General features: G+C 44.9%; 1 protein-coding gene and 1 non-coding gene across 9 annotated transcripts in view; both read right to left on the minus strand.

Annotated features, from left to right (window-relative positions):
* mahj (LisH and WD40 domain-containing protein mahjong) overlaps positions 1-17,385 on the minus strand; it is a 111,868-nt gene extending 94,483 nt beyond the window's left edge. For 6 of the 8 annotated variants that reach the window (XM_065446237.2, XM_065446238.2, XM_065446242.2 and 3 more), the window contains exons 1-3: positions 17,028-17,384; positions 11,139-11,348; positions 6,105-6,181 (exon numbers count right to left, since the gene is read on the minus strand). In XM_065446237.2, the coding sequence (XP_065302309.1) occupies positions 6,105-6,181; positions 11,139-11,317 (256 nt within the window). In that variant the 5' untranslated portion in view covers positions 11,318-11,348; positions 17,028-17,384. Of the gene's footprint in view, positions 1-6,104; positions 6,182-11,138; positions 11,349-16,694; positions 16,976-17,027 lie in introns of those variants that run through there. The other 2 variants (XM_065446235.2, XM_065446236.2) reach the window with 2 other exon arrangements.
* On the minus strand, positions 6,964-7,150 carry LOC135913685 (U2 spliceosomal RNA). The gene has a single exon (XR_010568093.1). It is a non-coding gene; the product is annotated as a U2 spliceosomal RNA (small nuclear RNA).
* Positions 17,386-26,443: the final 9,058 nt, after the last annotated feature.

The raw sequence follows: 26,443 nt of genomic DNA on the forward strand, positions 1-26,443 counted from the left end.
CACACGTACCGACACTACGTGGCACACATGTCACATCCCTTGGCCCGTGGGACGGTACGTTGTTGTTGGTGATAGTGATGACAATGATGGCATCACCTTTAAAACGGGACGGCGACAAATAGTCGCCTAGCCCCTAATACATCCAGGATCCACTACATGCAGCATGCAACTGCTACATGTCGGGACACCTTGCGGAGTACTACGCAACTGCAATGCAGAGTTTGTACGTATCGGTGCTACGCATCATGCATGTCAAATGGCACAATACGATAGTAATGATGCTGATGCTGATTTATGACATTCCCTTTGAAACGGGATGGTGACATAAGTCACCTAGCCAGCTTGATTTATTCAGGTACACCCATTTATATATTTTTTAGCATTCTTGCACACATCTCCCTAAACTTTTTTTTTATTGCTCAAGCTTTCTTTAACTGCCTTGTACCGCTACATCTGCATCTGGTACATGGCATTCTACCAGGTGTAATAATATGAAACCGCAGTGCGAAATGTGCACATATTGACGCTGCGCTGTCACATGTCGCATCAGCAGACATGTCACATCACATGTCTCCCCGTGCGCTAGGATGCGTTTATAGGACATTTCTCTGCTGCATGCTAGCAAGTGCTGGCATGGCTCGGTGGAAGAGTAGCTGACAGCGACGCAGAGGGCCGGGTTCAATCCTGGCAGGAACTGGGTCTCATTCTCTCATTGCCAGCGATAGCTGTTACGGACACCGACGGTGTTGGCAGACACCATCGCCACACGAAACGGCTGTTGGAATGAGCCCGTAACAGCTTATGCGGTAAAATAATCTTATTTTACTGTCGAAATTTGTCTTTCCGCCGTGCCCTGTAATTCAGACAGTTTCGAGACTCCGTCTCTGTCTGAAAAGAAAAATCTATCTGCTGCTGCATCTACTTTTCAGGGAAAAGACGGGGAAGGCGGGAGATCGAAATGCAAGAAGATGAGCAAAACAAGAACTAAGTGAAAGCCAGAGCCAACGTCTCGACAAGCAGACTTCCTCAAACTTTTGGCACACAAAGTGGGCCACAGAGTGGCAATGTGCACACATTCAATTCAGACCGCACATGGATGCCAAGCAGCCAGAGCAAAAGGCTTCTCCATCGCCTAGGCAAGACCCGCAAGCCCGCTGAGCCAGCATGCTGCCGCCACATTTCCGCTTCATTCCTTCTTTGTTCACTTGATCCGTGTCTTCTTTACTTTTCCTCTTCGCATTGCCCTTGTGGCCCTCCCTTTGGCCAGCGCACCTCATTAAGTGTGCTCGCTGCCCTCCTTCACTGCGGGATTTTCCGGCAACCACATTATAATTGGTATTTCATCTCGCGCAGCTCCAGTAAACTAGAATGGGGGAGTGGGTCCAGCAGACGCCTTGGCAAGCGCCAAGGATGATGCGAAAAACACTGAATTGCGGCGGTGCTGCTGTTGTCTCATCCCGAAAGCTCTGGCTTCTTCGGTAATGCCCTTTGGCTGAGGCGAGCTCACGGGCTGAGTAGCTGTTGTCTGCTCAATGCACCGTCGTTGTTGTGTGGTTTGCATAATTTCTGCCGCTCTTTCTCCATTTTATTGAATACAAAGGGGTGGTGGATATAATCAATGTTTCTGCCACTGAATATCAGAACTAGAGGCCGCAGAGTCAGATGCCTGTGAAAGCTCCATGCAGCAGCGGTAGGGTTTCCGATGCGACAAGCGCCCGGATTGCCATAGTCATCCGCAGAAATCATACATACCGTATTTACTCGAACCTAACGCGCACTTTTTTCCCGATAAAACGGGTCCAAAAATTATGCGTGCATTAGAATAGAGTACAACCCTAAATCTGCGTTACCATATCACCATCGGCAATTCAAAATGGTTGATAGTCGGCGTTCATGTTGTCCACTTTTCTACTCTTGTGTCCTGTCTGCACACCTCACCTCTTTTTTTTCAAGATTCAAGATTCAAGATTCAAGATTCATTTATTTCTCCAAGAGAAAAAGGCCGGGGACAAAAAGCTGCCTTGAAGCAGCTTGACGGGGTCCGGGGCCCATTTACAAAATGGCAGCAGTGAAGAGAAAAAAAAAAGTACAATTTGACATACATCATGAATCACGGAACACAATGCAGAATTTCAATTAAGCTTAATGCAATACAAAATAAAAATTCAAATATACAATGCACTGAGAAGTAATAAAAAAAAAGCATAATACAGCGTTATAGCAAAAACAAAGAGTAAAACGTAATTGCATTTCAACATTACGATATAATATATCAAGTTCAAACAATACATAGCAGCATTTCTTTTTATACAATGGGAAAAAAAACACTATTAGCCTAATTTGGGTTTGAACCCACCACATGCTCAAAAAATTGCTGAACAATTGTTTTTTTGTTTAGGTTCATATTTTCTGTGTACCATTTGTGTGTGTTAAGGGTGTTCGGAACCAGGAAATGCAACATTTGGGAGCCATACGTCGTGCGAAGTCGGGGTAGATGCCATTTCTCTTTGCATCTGGTGCTTGTATTAGTGTGCGTTTGTGTCACCGATGAGAGTTGGATTATGAACTTAGTCCGAGGCAAGCTGAAGTTATTCAAGGCGCGAAGAATGGTAAATGGCACCAGATGATGAATGGGCGATATTCCATGTTTAATAAACAGTGGTCTGGTGTGAGCCAGGTAATCTGAGCCAGAAACTATGCGGATAGCTTTCTTTTGCAAAAGTAGTAGTTGGTTCAGATGCACGCGAGCCGCAGTTCCCCACACAAGATGGCAGTAGCTTATTTGAGAGTGAAATAATGAATGATATATTAATTTTTTAACTTTCACGGGAAACAAGTCGCGACCTCGTGAAAGAGCTCCTATAGATTTCGACAAGCTTAAGGAAAGATGACGGAAGTGATCAGCCCATTTAAGATGTTCGTCAAATATTACGCCAAGAGATTTATATTTACTTACGATTTCGATAGCGTAGTCTCCAATAAGCAGTGGGATTGATATGGTTACTTTCCGATTTATCGAACGAAAGATAACCGCCTTTGTTTTATTATGATTAATATTTAAACTGTTTACATGTGACCAGTTATGGAGGCTTTCCAATATGACGTTCGCTTCAAAGAGGAGTTCATTCGATGAGTTTCCAGATAGAAATAAACTAGTGTCGTCGGCATATATTATAAATTCCGCCTTCTTGGAAATATGAACGAGATCGTTTATATATACGTTAAAGAGGAACGGACCTAAGATACTGCCCTGCGGTACTCCGCATCTTATATACTCAAAACTGGAGCTACAACCATCAACACATACGGATTGCTGCCGTTTTTCAAGATATGACTTTATCAACTTAAGCGGATTGCCTCTTATACCGTATGCATAAAGTTTATCTATAAGAATGTTGTGATTAATGCAGTCAAATGCTTTGCTGAAATCGACAAAAATGCCTAATGTTAGAAGTTTATTTTCAATGTTTTGCAAAATTAGTTCTTTTTGTTTAAGTAGCGCAGATTCCGTAGATAAGCCTTGTCTAAAACCAAATTGGGAATCTGTAAAAAGGCGATTATTGTTAAAGTAAATTTCCAAACGCTTAAGCAAAATTTTTTCTAGTGGTTTCGAGAAAATTGGCAGAATCGATATTGGCCGATAGTTGCCCATGTCCTGTGTCGTCCCAGATTTATGGATAACAATCACTTTGGCTAGTTTTAGTCTGTCTGGGAAGGCAGACGAAGATATCGACAGGTTAAATATATACGATAAGTGAGGTGCAACATAATGAATCCTTACCAACTAGTAGCTCAGCTTTCTGTCATTCAAAATGGTTGCCTCGTACACGCTCCAAGCCTAACTGTCGTAGCTTTCTCCTTGTGCTGCAGTAGGGGTGCTTAGGCAATGCTCCCTTCGGCTTAAGTTAGTGCACCGTCTGTCTTTCCATTTTCTGCGTTTCCTCTATCAGTGTGAAAGTGCCGAGTGCAAAGACATGCAGAGTTGATCACGATGCCACAATTGAAAGGAAAGCGATCACATGTGCAGAGACGGATGGAAATCGGCCAGCCCACCATGGGTGTTTGGAGTTCCCGAAACTTGCGTGTGGGACTGGTGCAAACAGGAGAGGCGTTCTACACTGGCGGCTGTGTGGCCGCTATCTTGGAAGCGATCTGCAGTGGACACAAGAGTCTACGCATCTAGGCGCACCACACTGTGTTCTCGTCGCTTAGTATACGTCAAAGCAAGAGGCCACACGAAGGTCAATTCCCTCGCTCCTGCTACCGCATTTCCTCGCTCCAGTCTTTAAAGAGTTTCCGCGGTCATTGAGTGAGATGTGTTCATGTTTGCTTGTGCACGCATGACTCCGTGCTTGTTAATTCAGTTACTAGGCGAAAGCTTACAAGTTTATACGGTTGATAAAACTACTATTTTTACTTTCTTTACTTTTCGTTTAGCTATCTACTAAATTGCTATTGTAATCGTTGCTTCATCTTTCGAGCGAAACTGCGACGTTTTTTTATCAACGTTTTTTTATTTATCGCAACATTAGTGCATTGGCAGTAAATCTTTTGTTTTTTCCAAATGAGAGAAAGTTGTATTTCTGTATGAAAGAATGAGGTGTGTGGTAGTGTAAAGGACTTTTCCTTTTTTTTAAGGTCATGGCAAATAGGTGCGTGTTGCAATCAAGGCAGTCCTTTTTTTCTTTTTGGTCATGAAAAACAGGTGCGTGTTAGACTCGAGTAAATACGGTAATACATAAATGACAGCAACGCCAGAACGCTTTATTCCTAATTGTGCCCTTAAGCCTTTAATCTTGCATTTATCACTACGCATAAATCCGCATTGGCAGCTGGCTGCCCGCCTTCCTAACTGCGTAGCCGCCCATCCTTGATCGCGTCGATAACCAGTGCAGTTTCGTCCACAGCGGTTGCAGCACACGGTAGTTTCATTTTGACTTGGCGCACGCATCAGCCACCTGCCTCCAGAACCACAAGGTCGCCGTACATGATTGCGTCAATAGCTGCCGCGGTTGCAGCAAACCGCAGTTTCGCTTTGACTCTGTGTAAAGCTCTCGAAGATGTGAGCACCGGGTACACCGTGATGGATGGATGATTTGTTGGCAACCAGTTCACTGGCAATAAAAACAATCGAGATGTGCGCGCAGTATTGAAAATTGCACCTCAGATGGAAGAGGTGCACCACAGCCGCACTGCTAAGAAAGTCGCAAGGCCTGCGCCTTGCGACTTCAGTCATGAGATGATGAGAATTTCAGCTTCCGCAGTGCTCTTGTGTAAAAAAGAAACACGATCTACTGATTGACTCAGTAAATAAAAGCCTGTTGATGCAATAAACATTGTTTATTGTTTTCTTGATATACCCTTGATAATTCAACGTTCAGTTAATTCTGACATTCATTTTCAGTCCTGTAAAATCCAAATGAATTATATTTTACTGCGCTAAAAGGAGAGTTGGCCCCAATTCTAAGACCGCTTCTGATGAAATGTAATTGTCCCCATGTAATGAGCACTGAAAACTCATTCTTTCTAAGCATGCCTTAGCTGCAATGGTGTATTGTCTTGGCTCGTACGATTTCAACCAGTTTGGACCACATGGGTTGCATGTTGCCATCAAATTAACCCACCCAATGCCACCAATGGCCCCAAATGTGTTGTGTGCTATGCCTAGCCTCTCTATTAGGGGTGGGGGTTCCTTAGCGCTTCATGGAGCCTAGCAGGGTACCTTGGTACCAACATGCTTGAGAACCCCTGCTATAAGCGGTTACATTATAAGTGGTCCGAGCTGTACATTGTCTTGTGATTGAGCCAAAGACTGAACATAGAAATTTCAAGAACACATACGGTGCCACAACACCATAAACACGAATAAATACTTAGAAATCCCTGATGTCACTGATGTTCAAGCGTGGGTAGTTTTAACCTGATACACACAGAAAAAAAAAGGTCTGGGTTTATTTTTCTTTACTCGTAACCAACCTCTACCACGACATTGCCAAAAATAGAGGTTCTGCTTCATCAACCATGGGCTTACTCCTCCCCGAAGGGCAACAACATATTCCAGAATAAGGAATTTGAAAAATGCCAATTGTTGGCTGCCCACTTACTCGGATGCCGGTCATCGAATGGGTCCGGATCCATCTTGAGGTATGCCTCGGTCTCTTTCTCGACGAGCTCTGCGATGCTGCCAGAGTCCAGAGAAAACAGAGAAATCTTGTGACGGCCATTTCGGGCAAGCTTCATGTTACTGCCAAGTGCTAAAAATTTTGCTCAGCGTTGCCTTTATATTTTCTAACAAGCACTAGACAACAATCCAAGACAACAAGGTATGGGTCACACCTACTGACCTGCCACATGTCAATCATGCTTTGAGCACATGCTTTATGTAAAGAACATGCTACCTAAGCAGAGCAAGAGAAATAATAAGGTGACAGCTATGAGAAGGCAGCCTTGCAAAGACACCTACAAACTACAGCAATAGGTAACAAAGTTACAACCCCTTCAAACTATAAAAAAACTGCACGAGGGTCTTAAATTTTAACAGCTTACATTTTTTTTTCTGTATATATATATATGTTCGTTTGAATAAAACTTCTTTGTCTGTGCCCATATGTTGCCTTTCTTGTCCTATTATGTAACGCTCTTTCAAAAGTCTTAAAGACTAAAAAAAATGCAAACGTGCCAGTAAAAAAAAAAAGGTGAGCAAGAAGCATGCTGCTTCGTATACGGCTAAACATCGCTGGGTTACATTAAGGAACAACAGCTTCAGGTATATCATTCCACTCATCTATTATTGTGGGAAAGGTCCACCATTAAAAACACTAGGGAAACTAGGCATAGGCTGATCCATGAGGTTAAATGTCCCAAAGAAACGGAGGGGGTTACGGTAGGTGCCCCAGCGGCAATTTTTTTACAGCGTAGCTGTTTATGGCTAGGGTTCTGTGTATTCCTCTTCTGCGTGTGCAAAAACCGCGGGCCGATCCCGAACATAGTGCAATACTGGGCCGCCCCGCTGCAGAGGTGAAGCAGGCTTCAAGTACTCCACCAACTTGCAAAAATAAGCACTATCTTGGATCTAAATACAACTCGTATCAGACATTAAGCGAATAAGAACTGATACTACATTTTGACCCACACCGGCCATGTTAACGTTTGCACCGCCCCCTCTCTTTCGGCGTTCCAAGTGCTTATGAATCTCCTTCTGCTCTCTCATGACGGCAGCCCTGTCAAAACGTCATGTGTGTCTAGCTTCCTTCAGCTCCTCGGGACGGCGGTCCTACCGTCCACGCGAATGTGTGTAAAAATCATGGTAAATGAGTTCATACTTTCGTTCATTATTCTGTGTCACTTCTGTGTCATGTGCTCAACAGCTTCACTGGTCATCCACCTTCAAAGAGTGGAATGGCTCATGATTTTTTTTTACTTATTCCGAAAGTTCGAAATGTGGCACATAAAATGAAGGGCAAGGTAAAGGTTGAAGACACGACATATACGTCGATTACAACTGAATGTTTACTCAAACCTGCCAAAAAATAAAACAGCAATGCGGCAGAAAAGATTATGCCCGCCGCAGATGTCACTCTACGTTTTTCCCCATCATAAAATGCACACTTGTCCAAGTACTTTTTTTCCTATGAATAAAATTTCTGAATTTCTATGAACTTCTATGAATTTCAGGAATTTCTATGAATAAATTTCCTAGAACAAAACAGCCCGACTCCACGCATTTCCTGTAGCATGTCCTTAGGCCACTTCTCTTCACTACTTGAAAGTGAATAACAGCCTCACAATCCTAATATTCTTTTTCTCGTGTATTCATTTATATACATTTTACTACCGTTGACAAGTGATTCATTCTCATGGTTGCAAATGAGCTAATTGTATGCCTTGCAGCCAGATATTGGATGCCCTTTGCTTTGTAATGTCTGCCCGGCTCCATCCTTTCTTTTTCAGTCTGCAACAGCTTTGACTATTGTATGACTCTCGGTTATTAGCGAAAAGCTTTTTGCTCGCGCTGACTTTCACAATGCTGCCATTGACATCGCATACATTAGACATTTTGCGACTGTTCTCCCTCCTGTTATAAACCGTATTTGGATTGACAGTATGCGTAAACAAATAAGAATCTGTGAAAGCATGACTAATACCAGCCTGATCTAGCGATTTAAAATCACGGTCGTGCAGCGACACAAAGGGACGGCTGATGCACAAGTTACCCGCTAGCTGGGTATGATAGGTATCAATGAAGTGGGTCGCGATGCAGGCTTGCTGGTAATCATGCATGCCTGCCAACCTGAAAACCTTAGAATTTGCAAAAATGTTAGGAGTGTATGAATATTTGAAGCTTTCAAATTATGAAACGATTAGTGTCCTATTTGATGCAGTCTTCAAAACAAATAGTCCCTATTCACAAATGCGAATATTTTTACACTTCACAACGTCAACTGCACCCAAATACGTATAAAATTGGAGCAAAAGTACAGTAAGTTCCCACCCCCTTGGCCATAGTATACACTCGAACCTTGTTATAAAGATGTTTAAGAGGGAGCTGAAATTACTATGTTATATCCGTTACTCTGTTATATCCGCCATTGCCTTTTAATGCAATACATGCCGAATGGGGTGCACAATTCTAAAAATAGAAATAAGAAGACATCTTTTCGGCCCGCAGGACCGTTAAATGGCCACGCAGGTGATGAAATTTGAATAAAATAACATAAGAATATCCGGAGTGTGCAACACATGACGACACGTGTTCCATTGTGGTGGTCTTTCGCGTTCGCTTTCCACTTGGCGTGTCGCGGTCTTTCGGTACATGGAACACAACTCAGCGCTGCACGATCCGATCGAGCAGCCAAGCGAATTTCAATACTCCGGCTTGGCTCAGCCGGCTCATGGCCTCCGAGATTGTACCGATCCCAATGCGATCTCGGAGACCATGCCCAGCTGCTCCTGCCTCCACGGCATGCCATGCAATAGAAGTGAATGTACTAATCTTTCACACTGCAGCACGTCTTTCACTCTGTCGCACGTCTCACGTAGCCATGCATGCGCAAGAAAGAGAGGTCAGTGAAGAAGTGCGGTAGTGAGCTGCTCTTTGTACGCAGGTGTGCAGCTGCATGCGGCTGTGAGAAAGATCAGTGCTGCTCGACAATGTATTCAACATGTAGATGCAGGAGTATTGATCTGTCACGGCAAACGAGTGCCGAACTCCACGGAAAGCGATGTACTTGGCGTGCAGCAGTCGGGAATTTTTGCCTTGGAGACGAATCTAGTCCGTTATATCCATCGGCAGGACAATTTCACTTCGTTAAAACGAGATTTTAAATACATGAATCACTATGGGGATTTCAAGAGGAATTTCATTTATTGCGTTATGTCCATTATTTCATTACATCCGGTTTTGTTATAACAAGGTTCGAGTGTAGACACAAAAGATGACAACTTGCGTAGTGGAGCAGGCTTTGTCTCTTAGGTAGCCATGCTTGCTTTACAGCAATCATTCACACTCTCTGAAGAGCCCTGTGCATGTGATAAACAACTTGTTTGCCCCTAATCCTCCATTTGGGCTTTTAATAAAAAATGCTTCATAACGTACTATGCAATGACAGAAACTTGTGAACATTACTGCGTAGGCTGCGTTGACGGCAGCTTCCGATGTGGGGAGTGACGTCACGGGCCCTTGGTATATAAAAGAACCAGCCTTGCAACTGTTTTCAATGTCGGTGCAGCACCGCTACGAGTGGCAATGTGCTGTAAAAATAACCATTACTACCACTACTATAAAATAGCATTACTATCATTATGCTAAAGCCATCGAGAATTGCATGCCTCTCTCAGCAGTTGTAGTGCAGTTTTCAACAGCTTTAGTGGACATTCCCTTTCGCAGGGCTGGGATGGTGAGTCAATGTAAAAAAATATATATATCATGCCCTGAATACACAGCTTTTGTGGGATACACATATGCGCTTTATTAACCTTTAGATGCAGTGCACAAGGAGCAAATTTGGAACAGCAGAGACTGACAAGTTAGACTGACAAGTTACGGACTGTTCTCGATGACAGGGACTTTTTCAGTGACTTCCTAAAGAAAACTTGGGCACAGATGAGCGAAGCATTTTTGAGAACATATTTCCAGTAACTAATACTTGCTAAACTTGACGCAATGTTCATAAATTTGTAGAACAAGCTCAAATTTGCAAACTTTCGGAAATCCGAGAGAGTTGGTGGATCACATCAAGGCGAGTCACAGCACAAGAACCACAAGGCCACAAGGAGAGGCAGCTGACACAAGGCACTACTTTCAACAACATGGTTTGTGATACAGTCGGCGGTGCTGTACAAGACTGCCTTGGTGATGGAAACAAACTCTGGATGACGGTAGTTCTGCGAGTGTTGAATGAATGTGCCTTCTCGTGTCCTTGTAGCTTTCATGCTACAAGTCGCCTTGACTCGGAGATCTAGCTTACCCACTAGTCAAGGTCACACCAGGTAGCAAAACATGCAGACTTGGCACACATGTCCCGTGTTCCATGTTCAGCCAGTCCATTCTTTTGCATGCCTTTTCTGGGATAAATTGGCATGGACTTGCCCAGCTTACTACTCTTATTCTCGCCACCTTGGCTGCTAATATAAACCCAATGCTCTGCGCGTGAGTATTTTTGGACTCCGCCCCCTAGTTAGGCTAAATGGTTGATGTGCAAACAAGGCATGTCAACAGAGCCAACAGGGCCACTTGGTACACGGCTATATTTAAAAATGCTCCTGCACTTAGATTTAGGTGCCCATTAAAGAACCCCAGGTAGTCAAAATTAATCCATAGTCTCCCAGTACAGTGTGCCTCATAATCAGATCATGGTTTTGACCGGCGAAATCCCACAGTTCTGATTCATTAAGTTAAATATTTTATTTATTCATCTCTAAAACCTTGAGTAATCACCGTTGATCACTGTCTGGAACCAGCCCTCTTAAGCAGGCCTAAATGAACGAGTAGTTAGCCATTCAAGTGCTGAGTCTTCCAAATAAACCCTTTGTCGCACTGTATTACACCTGGTTGCTACCTAGCTTTTTTTTTTTTTTCACGTGTTTCGTCTACTCTTGCATCACTGTATGCAATGTCCAGTTGAGATGATAATGCATACCTCGTGAGCACAGGGATTGGGTCAGCTCCAGTCCCATTCTGGGACTCCCATTGCTCGAGCAGCCGGAAGAGTTCGGAAACCGAGTCCAGAGTCCGGATGGAGTCGGTCGAGGCCCCTCCACTGCTGCCTACCCCATTGGCTGCTGTGGCGGCTGCCACTGCTGGTGCTGCCGGCTCCATGGCTAGGGCGGAAAACCCAAGCCACTGGACACTGCAAGGGCACGGGAGAGCAGCATGGCCAAGATCAGACCACAAGACAACAGTAGCAGGCCAAGGCAGAAAGCACTGGGGGACTTAAAAAGGCAGTAAAAGAAAAAAGCAGCACTAATTCAATTTAGACTAGTAAAGTAGTCTCAAAACTCTACTTGCATTAGTTAGGTGGGCAATAGTTCATTATTATTGGGCAAAATGAAGGCTATACCCCATTTTAAGGAAGAAAAAGATGTGCAGAAACTATTGATCACGATTGTCTAAGTGAATAGCAGAGTGTTCCTCGAAAAATATTCACTTCATGAAGAGAATGATGCACTCATAGGCATGTATAAGTTGCAGTGAAGACATTTAGGTAGCATTTCATGTTTTATTGCATAATTTCATAGACAACACCCTTAACTACCACAGCGGTAGCAGTGCTGAAGCGTTCTCCTACAGCCCTGAAGCTGTCATAGGAGAGGTGGGGGGAAGAAAAGGGGGGAAACGCCTTCAAAGCACTGCATCTAAACGTTCAGCCATCCCCTAGCTCTCGTTCAACAGCCCGTGCATCTCAAGAAGCTATAACAATTGGCATTCAGCAACCAATGTGTCCCGTAAGTGAGTTACACGAGAGAACATTGTTTGCATCAGCCCCTTTGTATCGGCAGTCCAACTATTACTAACCTGCAGAAAAATGAGCCTGAGAAATTTAAAGTTAGCATTGAAGCTAGCTGTGTCAATATGTCAATGTAATTCTCAAGAATTTCCAAGTGCTTTCTCATATTCTCACAGGGAGGTGGAGGCTTGAAGCGATCAGCAGTAGTTAAAAGAGCAAATGTTATGCCAATGTCACATGGGGCACTTTCAATTGCAATTGAGCTCAACCCAGGTCTGTTTTCTCAATCGTGATTGGCTCCTTAGCGCAAGATGTGGAAGGGAGCCAATCACAATTGAGAAATCCCACCCCGACTAGGTTCGAGTGCAATCAAAAGTAACCTGTGTGACTGTGCTATTAGGCTGGAGTCAGATCGATGAAGACAAGTACAACAAAACTTGTTGCTTGGCGAGTGGGTGCTTAGATGCAACAGTGTAGCCGGCACGACCAAGGAATGTGGACGAGAATGACACAGACAAGAACAAATGCCACTACCGACTAAAGTTTATTTCAAAATAAGCTTCAGTTGGTAGTAACGTTTGTTCGTGTGTTTTTATCTGTCCACTTTCTTCACGCTGGCTATACCACTGGCATTGCAGACGAGCTCCTTTGTGAAAACATGGGCTCCAGCCTGACATATTTGTTGTTCGACCACCATTCATCTTTCCCCATATCTGAGGCATTTTAGCGCAGGAAAATTTACGAAAACTTTCTCAACTGGGCCTTTGGTTCCTCTAGAGCGCAGTGTGGTTCTCTTTTCTCAATAAACAATTAGCTACACCCACAATGTGCACTGTCAAAATGCATGAAGGCATGAAGCGCTTGTGCAGAAACTTCAAAGGTTTCAAAGGCACCAAGTGCCTTTCATTTTGGTGCCTTCTGTGGCTGACCTAATTCATGTCACGATAAGCACAGCCATTTTATCACTGCAGAAGTGTGGTTTACTGATACAGCATAGTGTTCTTTCTTAGTTTCTCAATGAGAGGTCATCAGGTGTTATTTTAAACATTCAGAGATTCAAATCCTGTCAAGTTTTCCTAAGTCCAAAACCCCAATTTCACATGTCAATGACTGATATTAACTGAAATATCTTTATTTTAAATCTTGGATACAAAACTTGATAACATACAGCTGAGCCAAGAAGATATGGCATCACAGGTGGCTCTGTGTATACTTGTATATGGCTCGTGGAAAAAAGCAAGTACACCACGAGTCTGACAGGCCTGATGTGTTGAATGAGTATGAATATATGAGTGTGAATATTTAAGAAAACTCGGTGCTACACGTGAGATATTGAGTAACCGAGAGATAGATAAGTTGACACATGTGTTTACTGTGACTAAGAACACAACACTTCTTTCAATTTAATTGCTCATCAGAGGTTTCACTGTGCTGCTTTGGTGAGCAAAGTCCAATGACAGCAGCATTTTTTATTTAACATCAATTACTTCTTGGTGAAAAAATCCATGTAAAATCCATATAATCAAAAGTGATAGTTTAGTATCTTAAATTGGCCAAGAGCATTGCTTTTGCTGAGAAATGAGCATTTGTAAGCAAGAAAATGGCCCAAGTGAAGGAAACTACTGGCAGCATCCCTGTGAAGATATGGTATCAGCTCTCACGATGACAATAATGAAACAAAGGAACAGCTCACCAACAAAATGCTGGTGCAATGTTTTTGTTGAGGGAGCTACCCCTTTCAGGTGCTTTTTACCCAGTTGTGTACACCAAGATAGTGAATCAAGAGCGAAAACATTGATAAAAGTATGACACTAAAAATGTGCTGCATACTTATGGAAGCACTTATTGGAACTGTGCTTCAAGTTTGAATAACATGTGGAAAATGTTTTAGTAAAATGAGTGGGAGAGTAGACGGTTGGGTGTTCTTGCTCAATGTGAGTATGTTGTATGTAGCAGGATCACTTCTTTCACCGTTTTTAACAAGTTTTTGCACCAGGCATTATTGTTCAAGTGACTGGATAAACGCTTTTCAAGCCTGCTAAACACAATTATGTTCTCATGTTTGATGTACCTGTAGTGAGTTTTCACCTGTAGTTCACATCCTGTAAACTTGGTAAAACTCACTAAAGAATTGAAAATTGTTAATCTACACTGCAGCTGTATGCTTTTTACTATTCTGAAGATACGAAAAATTTGGCAAACGTAAGTTTTTAAATCAACAGAATTAACTGGAACCTGAAAGGGCTAGGTAATACACAAACACAGTACATCACCCTAAAGGGATGCAAATGTGATGTGACTGGCTAAATAACAAATAGCTTGGCCTAAATTGAGGCAATCAATTTTCTGGCTGTCCAAAGGCGAGGCAGCCATATTGGATGACTGGAAAACACTGACAACCAGTTATGCGTTTCAAGTGTTCATAAACTGGTGCCTCTGCATGACAACTGCGGCTCTCCAGCAGAAGACACGTTCAAAACAGTTGCCAACCTTTCTTCCCATATACCCCCAGTAAGGGTTGTTATCTCTCATATTCAAACAAATTAATCTTCAACGCTTTTGAACAGTAAATGCAAGAATTAATTACGAATCAAATAGAAAGTACTATTTGATTCGTATTTCAGATTTCTTATATTGCACACATCTAACACTATGTTATGCATTGTTAGTAAATTACATTTTTTCGACAGCTCAGTTTTATAAGCTCATCTGGGTGCCCGCGCACGCAGGCCATCCAGGCAATGAGATGGCCCATTCTATCGCTCGAGTAGCCGTCAACCGAGCCACGCCGTCCGATGACCTGGATAACGCCAGAGACCGATTGGTCGAATATCACGAGATCACCCTTCACTACCGCGAAATGCGGTTGAGGTACCCTCCCCCAGATAAATCCTTAACAAAATTCCAACAAAGTACCTGGCGCCAGCTTCAGGCACAAACTTTTCTTTCTCCAGCTTTTCTCGCCCTGGTTCATCCAGGCCTATATCAACAGGAATGTACGCTCTGCGGCGCACCTAGAGCTAACTTCCATCACATTATGTTCCTATGCCCTGAGCTCCAGCCACCCTCTGAGTGGCAACTCACCGACGTCGAGGGATGGGAGACCGCGGTGTCTAGCTCCAACCCAGCCGACCATATACGGCTGGTGGACTGGGCTCTGAGGGTCGCCGAGGGCCACAAACTCCCGGACACCCTACGCGCTCCTGAGCCCCCTCTCAAGTAGTGTTGCAAAAAGGCTCAAGCAATAAATGTTTACCACCACCACCACCATCAAGGTTTCGCAGCAGCTCGCTGACACATCACAGATTTTGACAGCATCCTAGTCATGTGAATAGAAGTGTCGTTGAAGCAAGTCTGTTGCATTCTAAAGGAACACAAGGCTCAAACGAGCAAGTTTTTGGACACTTGCCCGTGTGAAAAACACCCAAAATATAAGAAAATGGTCTGCCTGAAGTCCGTGGTCACACATTCAGCTTCTGCTGAAGCCTGTGGATGCAGTTCAAAGGTTGCAACTACTTCGTGCCAAGAACTCAAGCTCTTAAATTGACTGTTACAGTACCCGCTGGTGCGGACAAGTATAGGGAGAAAGGTTTCTAGCACAGTCACCAATGTCATCGAACCTTAAAACTATCAAAAAAAACTTTTTTTTTTAACCCCTTCCAACTGCAAAGCGCACTCATGCCCCTCCAGATGAAGATATTCACGCTGATATGTCACTGCCGCAGACCAATGAGGCGACGTACCACAAAATGTCCAGGTAGTAACACTGAGAAATGTGTTTCACCTGCTCCTTAAGTTTCTTAAAGGTATTAATCTATTCAGTGGATAATTACATTTAGCAGGATGCTAAATGTCCTCAATTGCATGATGCAGCTGATATTCTCGTTGGGTACGGAGGTGGGGGGGGGGGGGGGGGGGAGGTATCTTGCAAGGAGCGGTAGCATTGTATCAAACAAAATTTTGTTCAAATGAGGATTAAAAGTTAAAATTTCCACTTCTATGGACTGATGGCATTAAGAAGACTGATTTGTGCGTCTTGTTACAGTGCCAGACGAAAACGACCATTGTCGAAGGAGATGCCGTCTGCAACTAGTTTTAGCGCAATACTAAGAAAGGTTAAACATAGCTGCTGCATTCACATGGGTCTTCCTGGTTCTTATATCGAGTGCGGTCAACGTGCAACGGCTACCCGCGACTTAAGGTGCGCGTACTCTTAGAAATGATGCAGACGACGAAACACAAACCCACAGGAGTACAGCTAAATTTTAACTTCGCGGGACTATGATTAGGTAAATTTAGCGGCCAAACAAGGGTTCGAGTGTTTTATCGAAGACTGTGTCCCACGAGGAAGCTAGCGATAAGAAACTACTGAATCACGAACATACAATCGTCTGGCTATGAGACGACATTCAGCGGAGCTAGGACGCCAGCTCTGTCGTGCTTACAGCTACTGCAGAGCCAAAGTACAGACGTCTCATCCAACGGAAAGTTTCCGGATTCTGCTAAAGGCAGTGATGGTTTAAATCAGTAGCTTTGAGATGAGCAAACGCGCCGACTTTACAGGCCCACGGGTCGCTAGCCGGGAGATCCACCTGGGGATCGCTATCGCAGCTTGTTTACGGCACACCACTACACCGTTGTCGCTTTGCCCTCCTCCGCTGAAGAGTCGAGGAGCAGAGACTAAGTCAAGGGCGGTTAAACTGAACACCCCCCGATCTTTCAAGGCAAATGGGAAAACTCGGGGCTTACCAGAATGAATGAGGGGGGGGCCGAACCAGCTGACGGCAGGAACTTGGAAACGAGAGCTTTCGGCTACCGTTGGATTGGTTTGTAGGCTTTCACGACCGCGCGCGGCGAGAACGCGTTATCAAATGGGTCGCGGCTGGCGATGTGTCACGGCGAAAGAACAGCAATAAACAAGTTTGCCGGACGGCGCTGCACTTAACCCTAGCGCATTGTCGGCGCACAGAAGCAGTGTCTTCTGCTGCGCCGTCCGGACATGCAAGACGTCTGCAACAAGCACTACAGTACGCTCATTCTACAAGCGCCGCTTCTTACGCATCCTAGGCAGTTGCTACTCACCCGGGTCAGTGGAAAATAGAATCCCCGGCTGTTGTAAGCGGCGAGGAAGACGACGAATTGACCAAAAGCACGTTCACACACACCGCGAGCCCTTCGCTCGCCGCACCACTGCACACCACGGTCGCTGCCACGTGCTTGGCTTCACTTGGAATCCAACGGGAGGCGCAGCAATCGTACACACTTTCTGCTTCAGGTCTGATGGCGTGACAAACGGGAAACGTTAATCTCTGACGCGTCACCAACGTTCTCGAATCGTCGTACGTAATGTGGTACGCGCACAGTACCCGTATCCTTGGGGTGTGCACCGACACCCGACCGGCTCGGCACGGCCACAGAATACGCCTTGTTTTTTCTTATTTGCGTCGCAAAAGGCGCCGCCGCCATGATGAATTCTACGCGCATGCTCGTGTTTCGTCTTCTTTTTGAGTAAAGAAAGAAGTTATTTACCAAAGTCTGCGTTTATATTACGTTTATTTTTGCTTTAGTTCGATAAAAGATAATGCTCGTTTTGCTTAAGGTAAGCTAAACTGTGAAAAAGTCGTACTTGTGGTGTTTGTGGCTTACAGACAACGCCGGGAGATGGCACCCAACATATTCTGAAAACGCGGGATATTTGAATGTTTATTGAAACGTATTCCAGAGATGAGCTGCATACGCCATACGTGCCAAGTCCAGGCAAGATCCAGGACACTCCAGCACCAGGGGCGTAGCAATGGGAGAGGGGGGTGCAAAGGGCCAGTGGGGGGGGGGGGGTGTTATGTCACAAGTACAATGTCTGTGTCAGCGTAACGGAATTTTATTTTAAAAAAAGGTGAATTTTGTAAGGATATTTCCCGATATTCTATGAAGTTATGTGTCTTTGTGATTACTAGGAACTCGGTAGCGTGAAAAATATGGCTGATAAGTAAGAACCATATCCTGAATAATCCCTTAATTAGTACTTATAGAGGAAGCACTTCAATTCGAGAATTGAGGACTCAAAGTCATATTATTAATTCAACAAAAGCTTCTTAAACAAAGTCGTTTTGGGTGCTACAGCCTACAGTACTTTGGCACTGCGGACGGCGCCCAGTATGGCAGCAGCAGCGAAAGAAATATGTAATAGTGGACCATGCAGTGACGTTGATCCCTCAATCCTCTCCATTGCCCGTGCAGACCAACAGTAGTGCAAGCTTTCGCTGGCACGAGCTTCATCGCGGCCTTTTCTTTCTTTCTTTTCTTTTTTTTTTGTTATGGTGACGCCAAGAATCGCCGCGAAGCGTGCTATATTCTGTTCCCAATCTTGTGGTGGCACCGCAGCTAGGATAGTCACGTTTGTCCGTATAGCAGCAAATGAAAACAAGGCTTTATTGATCAGAATGAAGAGAACTCGTAATTGTCACAGCACTGGCTCCCGTGCAGCAGGGAGGTGGGCAGCGTTTTCTGCTTTTCTAATAGGGTGGGGAGATCAGCGTCACTCACACACAATTTAATTTTCGTTTTCGTTCAGGGCTGCCCACAGCCAAAATACTGCGCGCCATAGTACCTACGGCAATTTTGTGAAGTTGTTGTTGGGCAAGATATGAATGTCGGGCTTCAATTTTGCAAATGCAATATCGCCACTGCAATTGTTAATTAAAACTTTATAAAGATATTTTTTGTTACTTGTGACGCGAGCCATATTTTCCACGATGCCGCATTTGTATTGGCTGCCAAGCCTTACAGTCTGACAGAAGATGTGCACATGCGTTTATCACAAGTTATCAGTGCAGCACCCTGTGTTATTTGGCGCAGAAAAAACAGCGTGTATACCTGCTGCATTCGCGATCTCTGGGAAAGAAAGCGAAGGAGAGGGGCACCCGGGGGACGCGCGCGGCATCCAAGGCGGCTGTACTGGTGCTGAAACCCGGAAATTGTCGATATCCTCGCCTTCCTCGACTACACCCGGGAAGGGGGCGGTGACAGAAGACCTATGGGCCCCGGGTGCCAGACGACCTAGCTAGAGTGTAACCTAGCTACGCCGCTGTCCAGCACCATTTGTTTGAGTGGCCGGGACTTTCAAAAGAAAGCAACTTTTTTGTCTGACGCACTCCAGCGTATAGGCTGTCTACATGTTAGTGTGAATGACATGGTATATCCTCGTGGGCACCTCGTGAACGGCCCCGCCCGTATGGATCACGGGCTGCTGGCTTATGTCCTATTCCGCCTGGCTGTGTGCAACGTCTTGTTGCCCCGCCCCGTGCTGCGATCTCTCAACGGTGACCAACTTTCCTAAAAGAAGACGCTCGGGCGGAGCATTTCCCGACATGTCTTGCAAGGCTAGATCAGCCTACATCTAACAACGATCGCCCTCATTTAATTGGCCGACGCAGATCACGCGAACAAGTTTAAAACCTTCAACGAAAACGTTTTGATTTCAGAATAAGCATGGGTGCGGACGGTTGTTTTCTACGACTGGCTTTTAGGTTGATCCGGCCATACTCCGCTGTCAAGTACTATCGTCAATCGAAATCGTTGGATTAATGAGCCTGACGAATTTTACTTTTTTTTTTCTTGCGGGGGGGGAGGGGGGGCAGGGTGATAGCAATTATGCGGGCACTTGAGGCACGTTGTGTAGGCAGCACCACCGTCACTGTGCTGTCATGGTATCAAAGCTGCATGTGCGGCCCGTCCGTAGAGGTTCAGAAAGTATCTGAAAACAAGGCAATGCGTTCGGCCGAAAGACTGACGAAGCCAAGTGGACGATGCCGTGGCACGCTTTAAAAAAAAAAAAAACACACCAAGTAGCGCCAAACTTTGGAGCCTCATCGACACATCTTGCAACCCAGCGAGACGGGAAAGCTAAACATACCACTGTGAACGAGGGCGCGCTTCACCTTGGCAAGTGTCACGGTTTCATCTTCGCGACGCGCTGCACCACATGTGAAAAGGAAGTGATTGCAGTGTCGATCGGCAAATTAGCCAGCATTCCGGGCACATTGTGTGAGTGCTTTATTATTTTAGGCAATATGCGCAAAATAAAGGACGCGATCAGCCATTGCGAGCCCCGACGGTACATCCAACGCGTAGCGTTGCGCGCTTGTGCCTTCTCGTGTCCTTGTTCCCTGTCCGCGCTACAACTCGCTTGTTTCGAGGTAAACATGGAACAAGCCCCCATGGCCCTTTTCTTTTACACCAAACACCAAGGCACACTCTTAGGGAAAGTTACACCCTTTGGCTTGCCCCATCTGCCACACAACAATAATCGTTATCTGCCTTAATGCGTTTCCTTTCTTTAACGCTGCGGGCCCGGAACTTTCCAGTAACGAACGGCACGCGCGTTATCAGCATAGAATAGTTTACACCCTTTGGAGTTTACACCCTTCTGATAACGCGCGTGCCGTTCGTTAATGGAAAGTTCCGGGCTCGCAGCGTTAAAGAAAGGAAACGCATCAAGGCAGATAACGATTATTGTTGTGTGGTAGAAGGGGCAGGCCAAAGGGTGTAACTTTGCCTGAGAGTGCAATGCGCTGCGATGCCTGGAACCGCAGAGTGGCAAAGAGCGACAAGCAAGTGCACGTCTTCCATTGGTGGAATGAATTAAAGCATATGCGGTACCTAAACATACCTACACGCACATACCTAAAGTGCCATTGCCAGAGGTTTGTCAGCCACATCATTCGAGATTTCCTTCCTCGACCTTATCACTTGAAATTTTACTGGGTCTAATAACTTACTGCATGATTGTTGGCGCGGAGAGTGCACAACTTTTAATTCATACTTTCGCTTTATTTCAAAATGGCTAGTGCCTTATCTGCCGCGCCCCGGCCGAAGAAACACGTCGCGTTTGGGGATGGAAACAAGCTGTGATAGCTGCTGTCTTAGCGTACATAAAGTGCACAGATGGTTCTTTCTTTTTTTTTTGCCGCGGAAACTATCACTACAATAGCGAATTGATAACGTGAGTGCAAAGATTTAAAGGCGACTTTTGTGTCGTCCCACTCGCCATGTCTTTTTCTAATGAGCAGAAGCAAAACATGATCCACACACGATCAACACAACACAATCGCTGCACATGGCAATAAGAGGAAGGCTGCATATATATATATATATATATATATATATATATATATATATATATATATATATATATATATATATATATATATATATATATATATATATATATATATATAAAGAACTTGAGTGGTGCTACAAGGTAAACAGAACAAGTATTTATTTTCGACAGTTTCGATAGGTGGACCGATCTTCGTCAGGGTTTACAAAAAAAAATTTTTGTAAACCCTGACGAAGATCGGTCCACCGATCGAAACTGTCGAAATTAAATACTTGTTCTGTTTACCTTGTAGCACCACTCAAGTTCTTTACGTTTGAAAGGTAGCCTGAAGAATCCCTCTTTGCCTACTATATATATATATATATATATATATATATATATATAGTAGGCAAAGAGGCAAAGAGGGATGTCGCCTGCGGCAAAAAAGACGTTCCACGTCCGCCGCCAAGGTCTGTGAGTGGGGGCGCTGGCTAACACACCCAGGGTTCTACTAGTACACATAAATACCCAAGAAAGTGGATGGGGAAACGCCGCCGCGGTAGCTCAATTGGTAGAGCATCGCACGCGACATGCGAAGGTTGTGGGTTCGGTTCCCACCTGCGGCAAGTTGTTTTTTCATCCACTTTAATTTCCATTAATTTATCATCACTTTATTTCATTTATTAAGCACATGCAATTTCCCCTATGTTGTACTTGGTGTCAGTGTTTGTTGGCTTCTCATTATATGACTAATATATATATATATATATATATATATATATATATATATATATATATATATATATATATATATATATATATATATCAGTCATGGAAGTGTGGCGGTAGACCAAAGGTATTGACTATCATCAAAAATTATGAAAACCTCAGACAAACCGGCAGCGTCAAAAAACAGCTGAGGAGGACTCCATCTTTGAGTCCTAGCCTCCCACGGATGTTCTAGCATTTGTGATCTCATGCTAGCGTGCGGGACGTGGCCGTCCAGGTACCAAGTTCCAAGTCATCAGTTTGGAGGATTTTAAATGACGGCCCTTCACCCATACCACCTTAACCAGCCCCAATGCTTGGAAGATAGGGACCAGTAAAATCATCTAGATTTATCGAACTGGGTCTCACAAAAGCCGACGACTCGCTAGACTTTTTGAGCAACATCATGCGCACAGATAAAGCCAATTTTCGCAGAAACGCCTAGGTAAATTTGCATAATGCCCACAATCGGAGGGACTCCAATCCACTAAGATAAAGCGCGATCGGCACCAGTACCAGTGGTCGCTCAATGTGTAGTAGGAATTTATGCCGGTGATGCTATAATCGGTCCCGCTTTCTTTGACCACACACTGATTGGACAGCGTTACGTGAACGAAATCCTTGAAGGAGTGGTGGATGAGTTTCTCAGCGATGTCCCGCTGTCACGTCTTCCATTTCTGAAGTATTGGGAATATGGGGCACCCGCACATAGCAGCAGCCGAGCACGAAACTAGCTGGATGCGACTTTTCATGCAATAGATTGAAAGCACGGGACTGTCAGTTGGCCGGCTATGTCACCTGACCTCTCTCCAGTCGATTTCTTTCTTTGGGGATATGTGTAAGATCGTGCTTACATGATCGAGACGAACGTCAGGTTAGTTCAAGGCAAGGATAACGGATGTCTGCCGTAGAATTTTGGCGTCGGTCATGAAGAAAGCCAGTTAAGATGTGACAAAATGGACTCAGTATACTGCGTAGCTGCAAAAGGAGACCTATTCGAACACGTCCTCTGGGCAGCAGCTGGTGTTCAACGGAGTTTACTAATTCATAGATAATAAGAACACACTGAAATATTATATATATTTTTTTCTTTGTGCGGACATCCTGATTGCCAATTCGGCTCTTTTAGAAGTGGTATATTTACTTTCTTGAACACGTCGATTTTGCCTTTTCTTTACATATTCATCGTTTCCTGGTCTGTTTATTTTGCTTTTATTTTTTGGCATGAGCCTATTTTGGCAGCACATATACACTTTCATTAAAAATAAAACGGTCACTTTAATTTGGCTTTGGTCCGAAGCAAGTTTCTGGCGCAAAATATAGCTTCGCGCGCGCACTCTTTCGATGCGGTGCGAGCAAAGCCGGGATTTCGAAACATTCTGTGCCTATTCCATTGCTTTTCGCATTTCGTGCGTGGTCAGAGCGGCGCTTCGACCGTGTTATCAAGGGGCTTTTGTTATCAATGTGATCAGTCGGCTTTGAGAGACGGAAAGTGTGACGTAGAAATGAGAGGAAGGAATATCGGCCAAGCCGAGAAACCTGCTGTTGGTGATCATTCCGTAGTATTATCAAGATGATGTGCTGTCTCTTCGGTTTTGCGACAGGCACTGCAGTTGCTTTCAGTCAGCTTATTTGAGGGCGCTACTTTATGATGCCGCTGCATGGAAGCGCACTCACGTGGTATTTTTCGTACTTCGTGAGGTTTCTTTGCCAGTCGGAAAAAATTGTACACAAGTAGTACGTCGCTGAAAACACCGCTGTTAGATGTCAATTTTTGGCTGCCTAGAAATGCCTCATTGACCATTTGAAAATTTGGAGAGTACTTCTCGAGTTAGATAATCAATTGCAATTACCGAATTAAATATCAGTAACAAAATAATTACTGGCGGTTGCTCCGCTGTACTGGAAACAATGTGCACTAGGTTTTCGTCGAGAAACGCAACTGCTCTTTTTTACGTCTTGGTGCGTGATAGCTGGGGAACACTGTCTAATTCACACAGTAAGCGAAATGAGGCCAAGCCGGATTCACTCGAAATCAGAATCAGCAGCAGTCACGCGCAGCAGCGCTCATACTCGGACTCACAGAATAAGAAAAGAGAGACAGGCTGCAGTTTCGCCGGAAAGGCGAAGCATTAGTGATAGCCAAGTATGTGGGAATTGCACGAAGAAAGATTAAACCACCGAGAGAACAAAGGATGTGAAATTGAACTGTCTCCTACTGTGAGGTCTCGTATATACTCAAATAACGCCGGCACTTCAGCGCTGAATTCTTCAAGGTCGCACGAAGTTTCTTCAAGTACAAGAATTTATATATATATATATATATATATATATATATATATATATATATATATATATATATATATATATATATATATATATATATATATGGGGTTCGGAAAACTGGTCGGCGCCCCCCCTCCCTCCCTTTAGAAAAACGAAAACTCTCCGCCTATGCATCTTTCGGAGTTACATTGTTAAGACTATAGTCTTAAAACGGTTGCACCCTTTGGGGTGTATATTTGTCCCACAACGATAATCGTCATCCGCCTTGCTTGCGTTTCCTTTCCTGAAAGCTCGGCGCTCGCTACTTTCCTGTCGAGAATGCGGTGTCACACTGATAACGCGCATGCCGTTCGTGACTGGGAAGTACCGGGCTCGCAGCGTTAAAGAAAGAAACGCGGGCAAGACAGATGGCGATTATCGTTGTGGGACAAGATAGGCCCCTAAGGGTGCAACATTTTGTAAGAGTGTTTATAAGGAAGTGCGACGCGGAGTCGAATCGATCCATCCCTCATCTCAACAGGGATAACTGGAGATGCCTAGGGTCTATCTGAAGGCTGAAAGACACCGCGCTTGAGCACATCAGCTACTTCGATAACACGATCGTCGATCGTCGATAACACGGCGCTCCGTGGTGGATACACGATACGGTCTTTGTCGCAGTGGCGCACTGGTATACCCGTGTTGATGCCATGATAAGCAGTTGACGTGCGTCCCAAGGATACATGCTGGCAGTCGAAATAAGAAAGGACATTGTCGAGAAGGCGTAGAAGCTGGGTGCGCTGGGAAACAGTCAACGTGTCCGCGATGAAGCTATTCAGAGCATCGGGCGAAGTCGGCTCTTGCGCGGGGTCACAGACCACTCCGGCGACCTCGTGAGCGGGGATGGAACGAGTTGGCATCTCAACGATGGCAGGAGGGTTGGCGCACTGGACGCGACCAACACACTCCCCACGAAGCAAAAGTGAGGGGACATGGCAATTAGTTGGAGACGAGAAGTCGGCACAAGATACCGGCACGTATACGATAGCTGGCAAAACCGGTGGGAGTGTCCAGCTGGTGACGTCAGGTATGACGGACGACAGAGTCTGGCTGCGTTGTCCAGGGTGGTCGAAAACTGCAGCAAACTCCACCAAAACCTAAAGCGAGCGAAGGACAGGACACGAGGGCAGCAAGCAGCGTTTCAGTCAGAGCCACCCAGACAATCTCGAACTCACACATTAACTGAGTTCAACGAACTCACTCGCCTTGAACTGCTCCCTACAGCGAGCTCTGTCGCGAAACTTTTCCGCGTGGCAGCCTGCGAATGACGCAAGCGGCGAGGTGCACAAGCTCAAAGTTAGATTAAATTAAATTACCACAGCAAGCTGGGCGGACAGATATTCTAACCCGGACGAAGAACAAAAGCAAGTGCGCGATACGAGCGCAGACTAACAACTAGTTTATTATTTTTTTCTTCTAACAAGTGATTACTTTCCTATCTCTATCGGGTGACCACGTTCCGCCCGATAAAGATAGGCAAGTGCACGTCTCAATATACAGAGAATGTGATCGTGTGATGGAGTGACGCGTACAAGTGGTGAAAGCGTGTCAGCCTATCTTGCCATTCAGAAACTCCGTTTCTTTATCATGCAGATATATTCGCTTATTATAGATAATAGATATATGAGATATTAGATTAGTTTAAATTTGTCGGTCTGGCATCGCATTATTTGTCCGCTTCGGGCTGGAAACCCTTTCCGTCTGCCGCGTTCTTTCTAACGTGGTCCGACTCTGTTGACAATGAAGTGCACGGTCAGGTTAAAAAAAAAAAAGTGTTTTAATGTAAATCACCTTGCGTTGCGTTTCGAGTTTCGTGGAAATAATTTTTATTTTGTGCAAAAAAATTATTCTCGAAATGAAAGCGCAAATGCATGCGCAGCCCGCAATCTACAAGGGGGCCAGAACCTCGGTTTCCGGCTGTCCGTTAAGGTGCGGAAATGTCTGAGCACGTCAATTGCACGACCCCGCAGAGGCGTCTGCGGCAGGAGGCCTTTTGGTGTGTTGCGGCACACCACGTACCCGAGCACAGGGGGGTCGGACACTCCCGCGTATAGCCGGGCATGGCTTAGACGTGTCCGGGGAAAGGGGGACCCTGGGGGTTGAGGCGACGCCGGGTGCTCGGATCTTTAAGGTCCCCCCGGGCGGAGGCAACACACTTCTTTGGCCTCGGCTTCACGTACACGGCACCCCCGGACTGACCCACCCGGAGGAAATCGGTCGTTGCCTTTCCCTTTCTTTCTCTCCAATCTTCGTCTTTACCCGCCGCGGTTGCTCAGTGGCTATGGTGTTAGGCTGCTGAGCACGAGGT

The sequence above is a fragment of the Dermacentor albipictus genome, chromosome 6 (assembly GCF_038994185.2).
Source record: "Dermacentor albipictus isolate Rhodes 1998 colony chromosome 6, USDA_Dalb.pri_finalv2, whole genome shotgun sequence".
In the NCBI taxonomy this organism is placed as follows: domain Eukaryota; kingdom Metazoa; phylum Arthropoda; class Arachnida; order Ixodida; family Ixodidae; genus Dermacentor; species Dermacentor albipictus.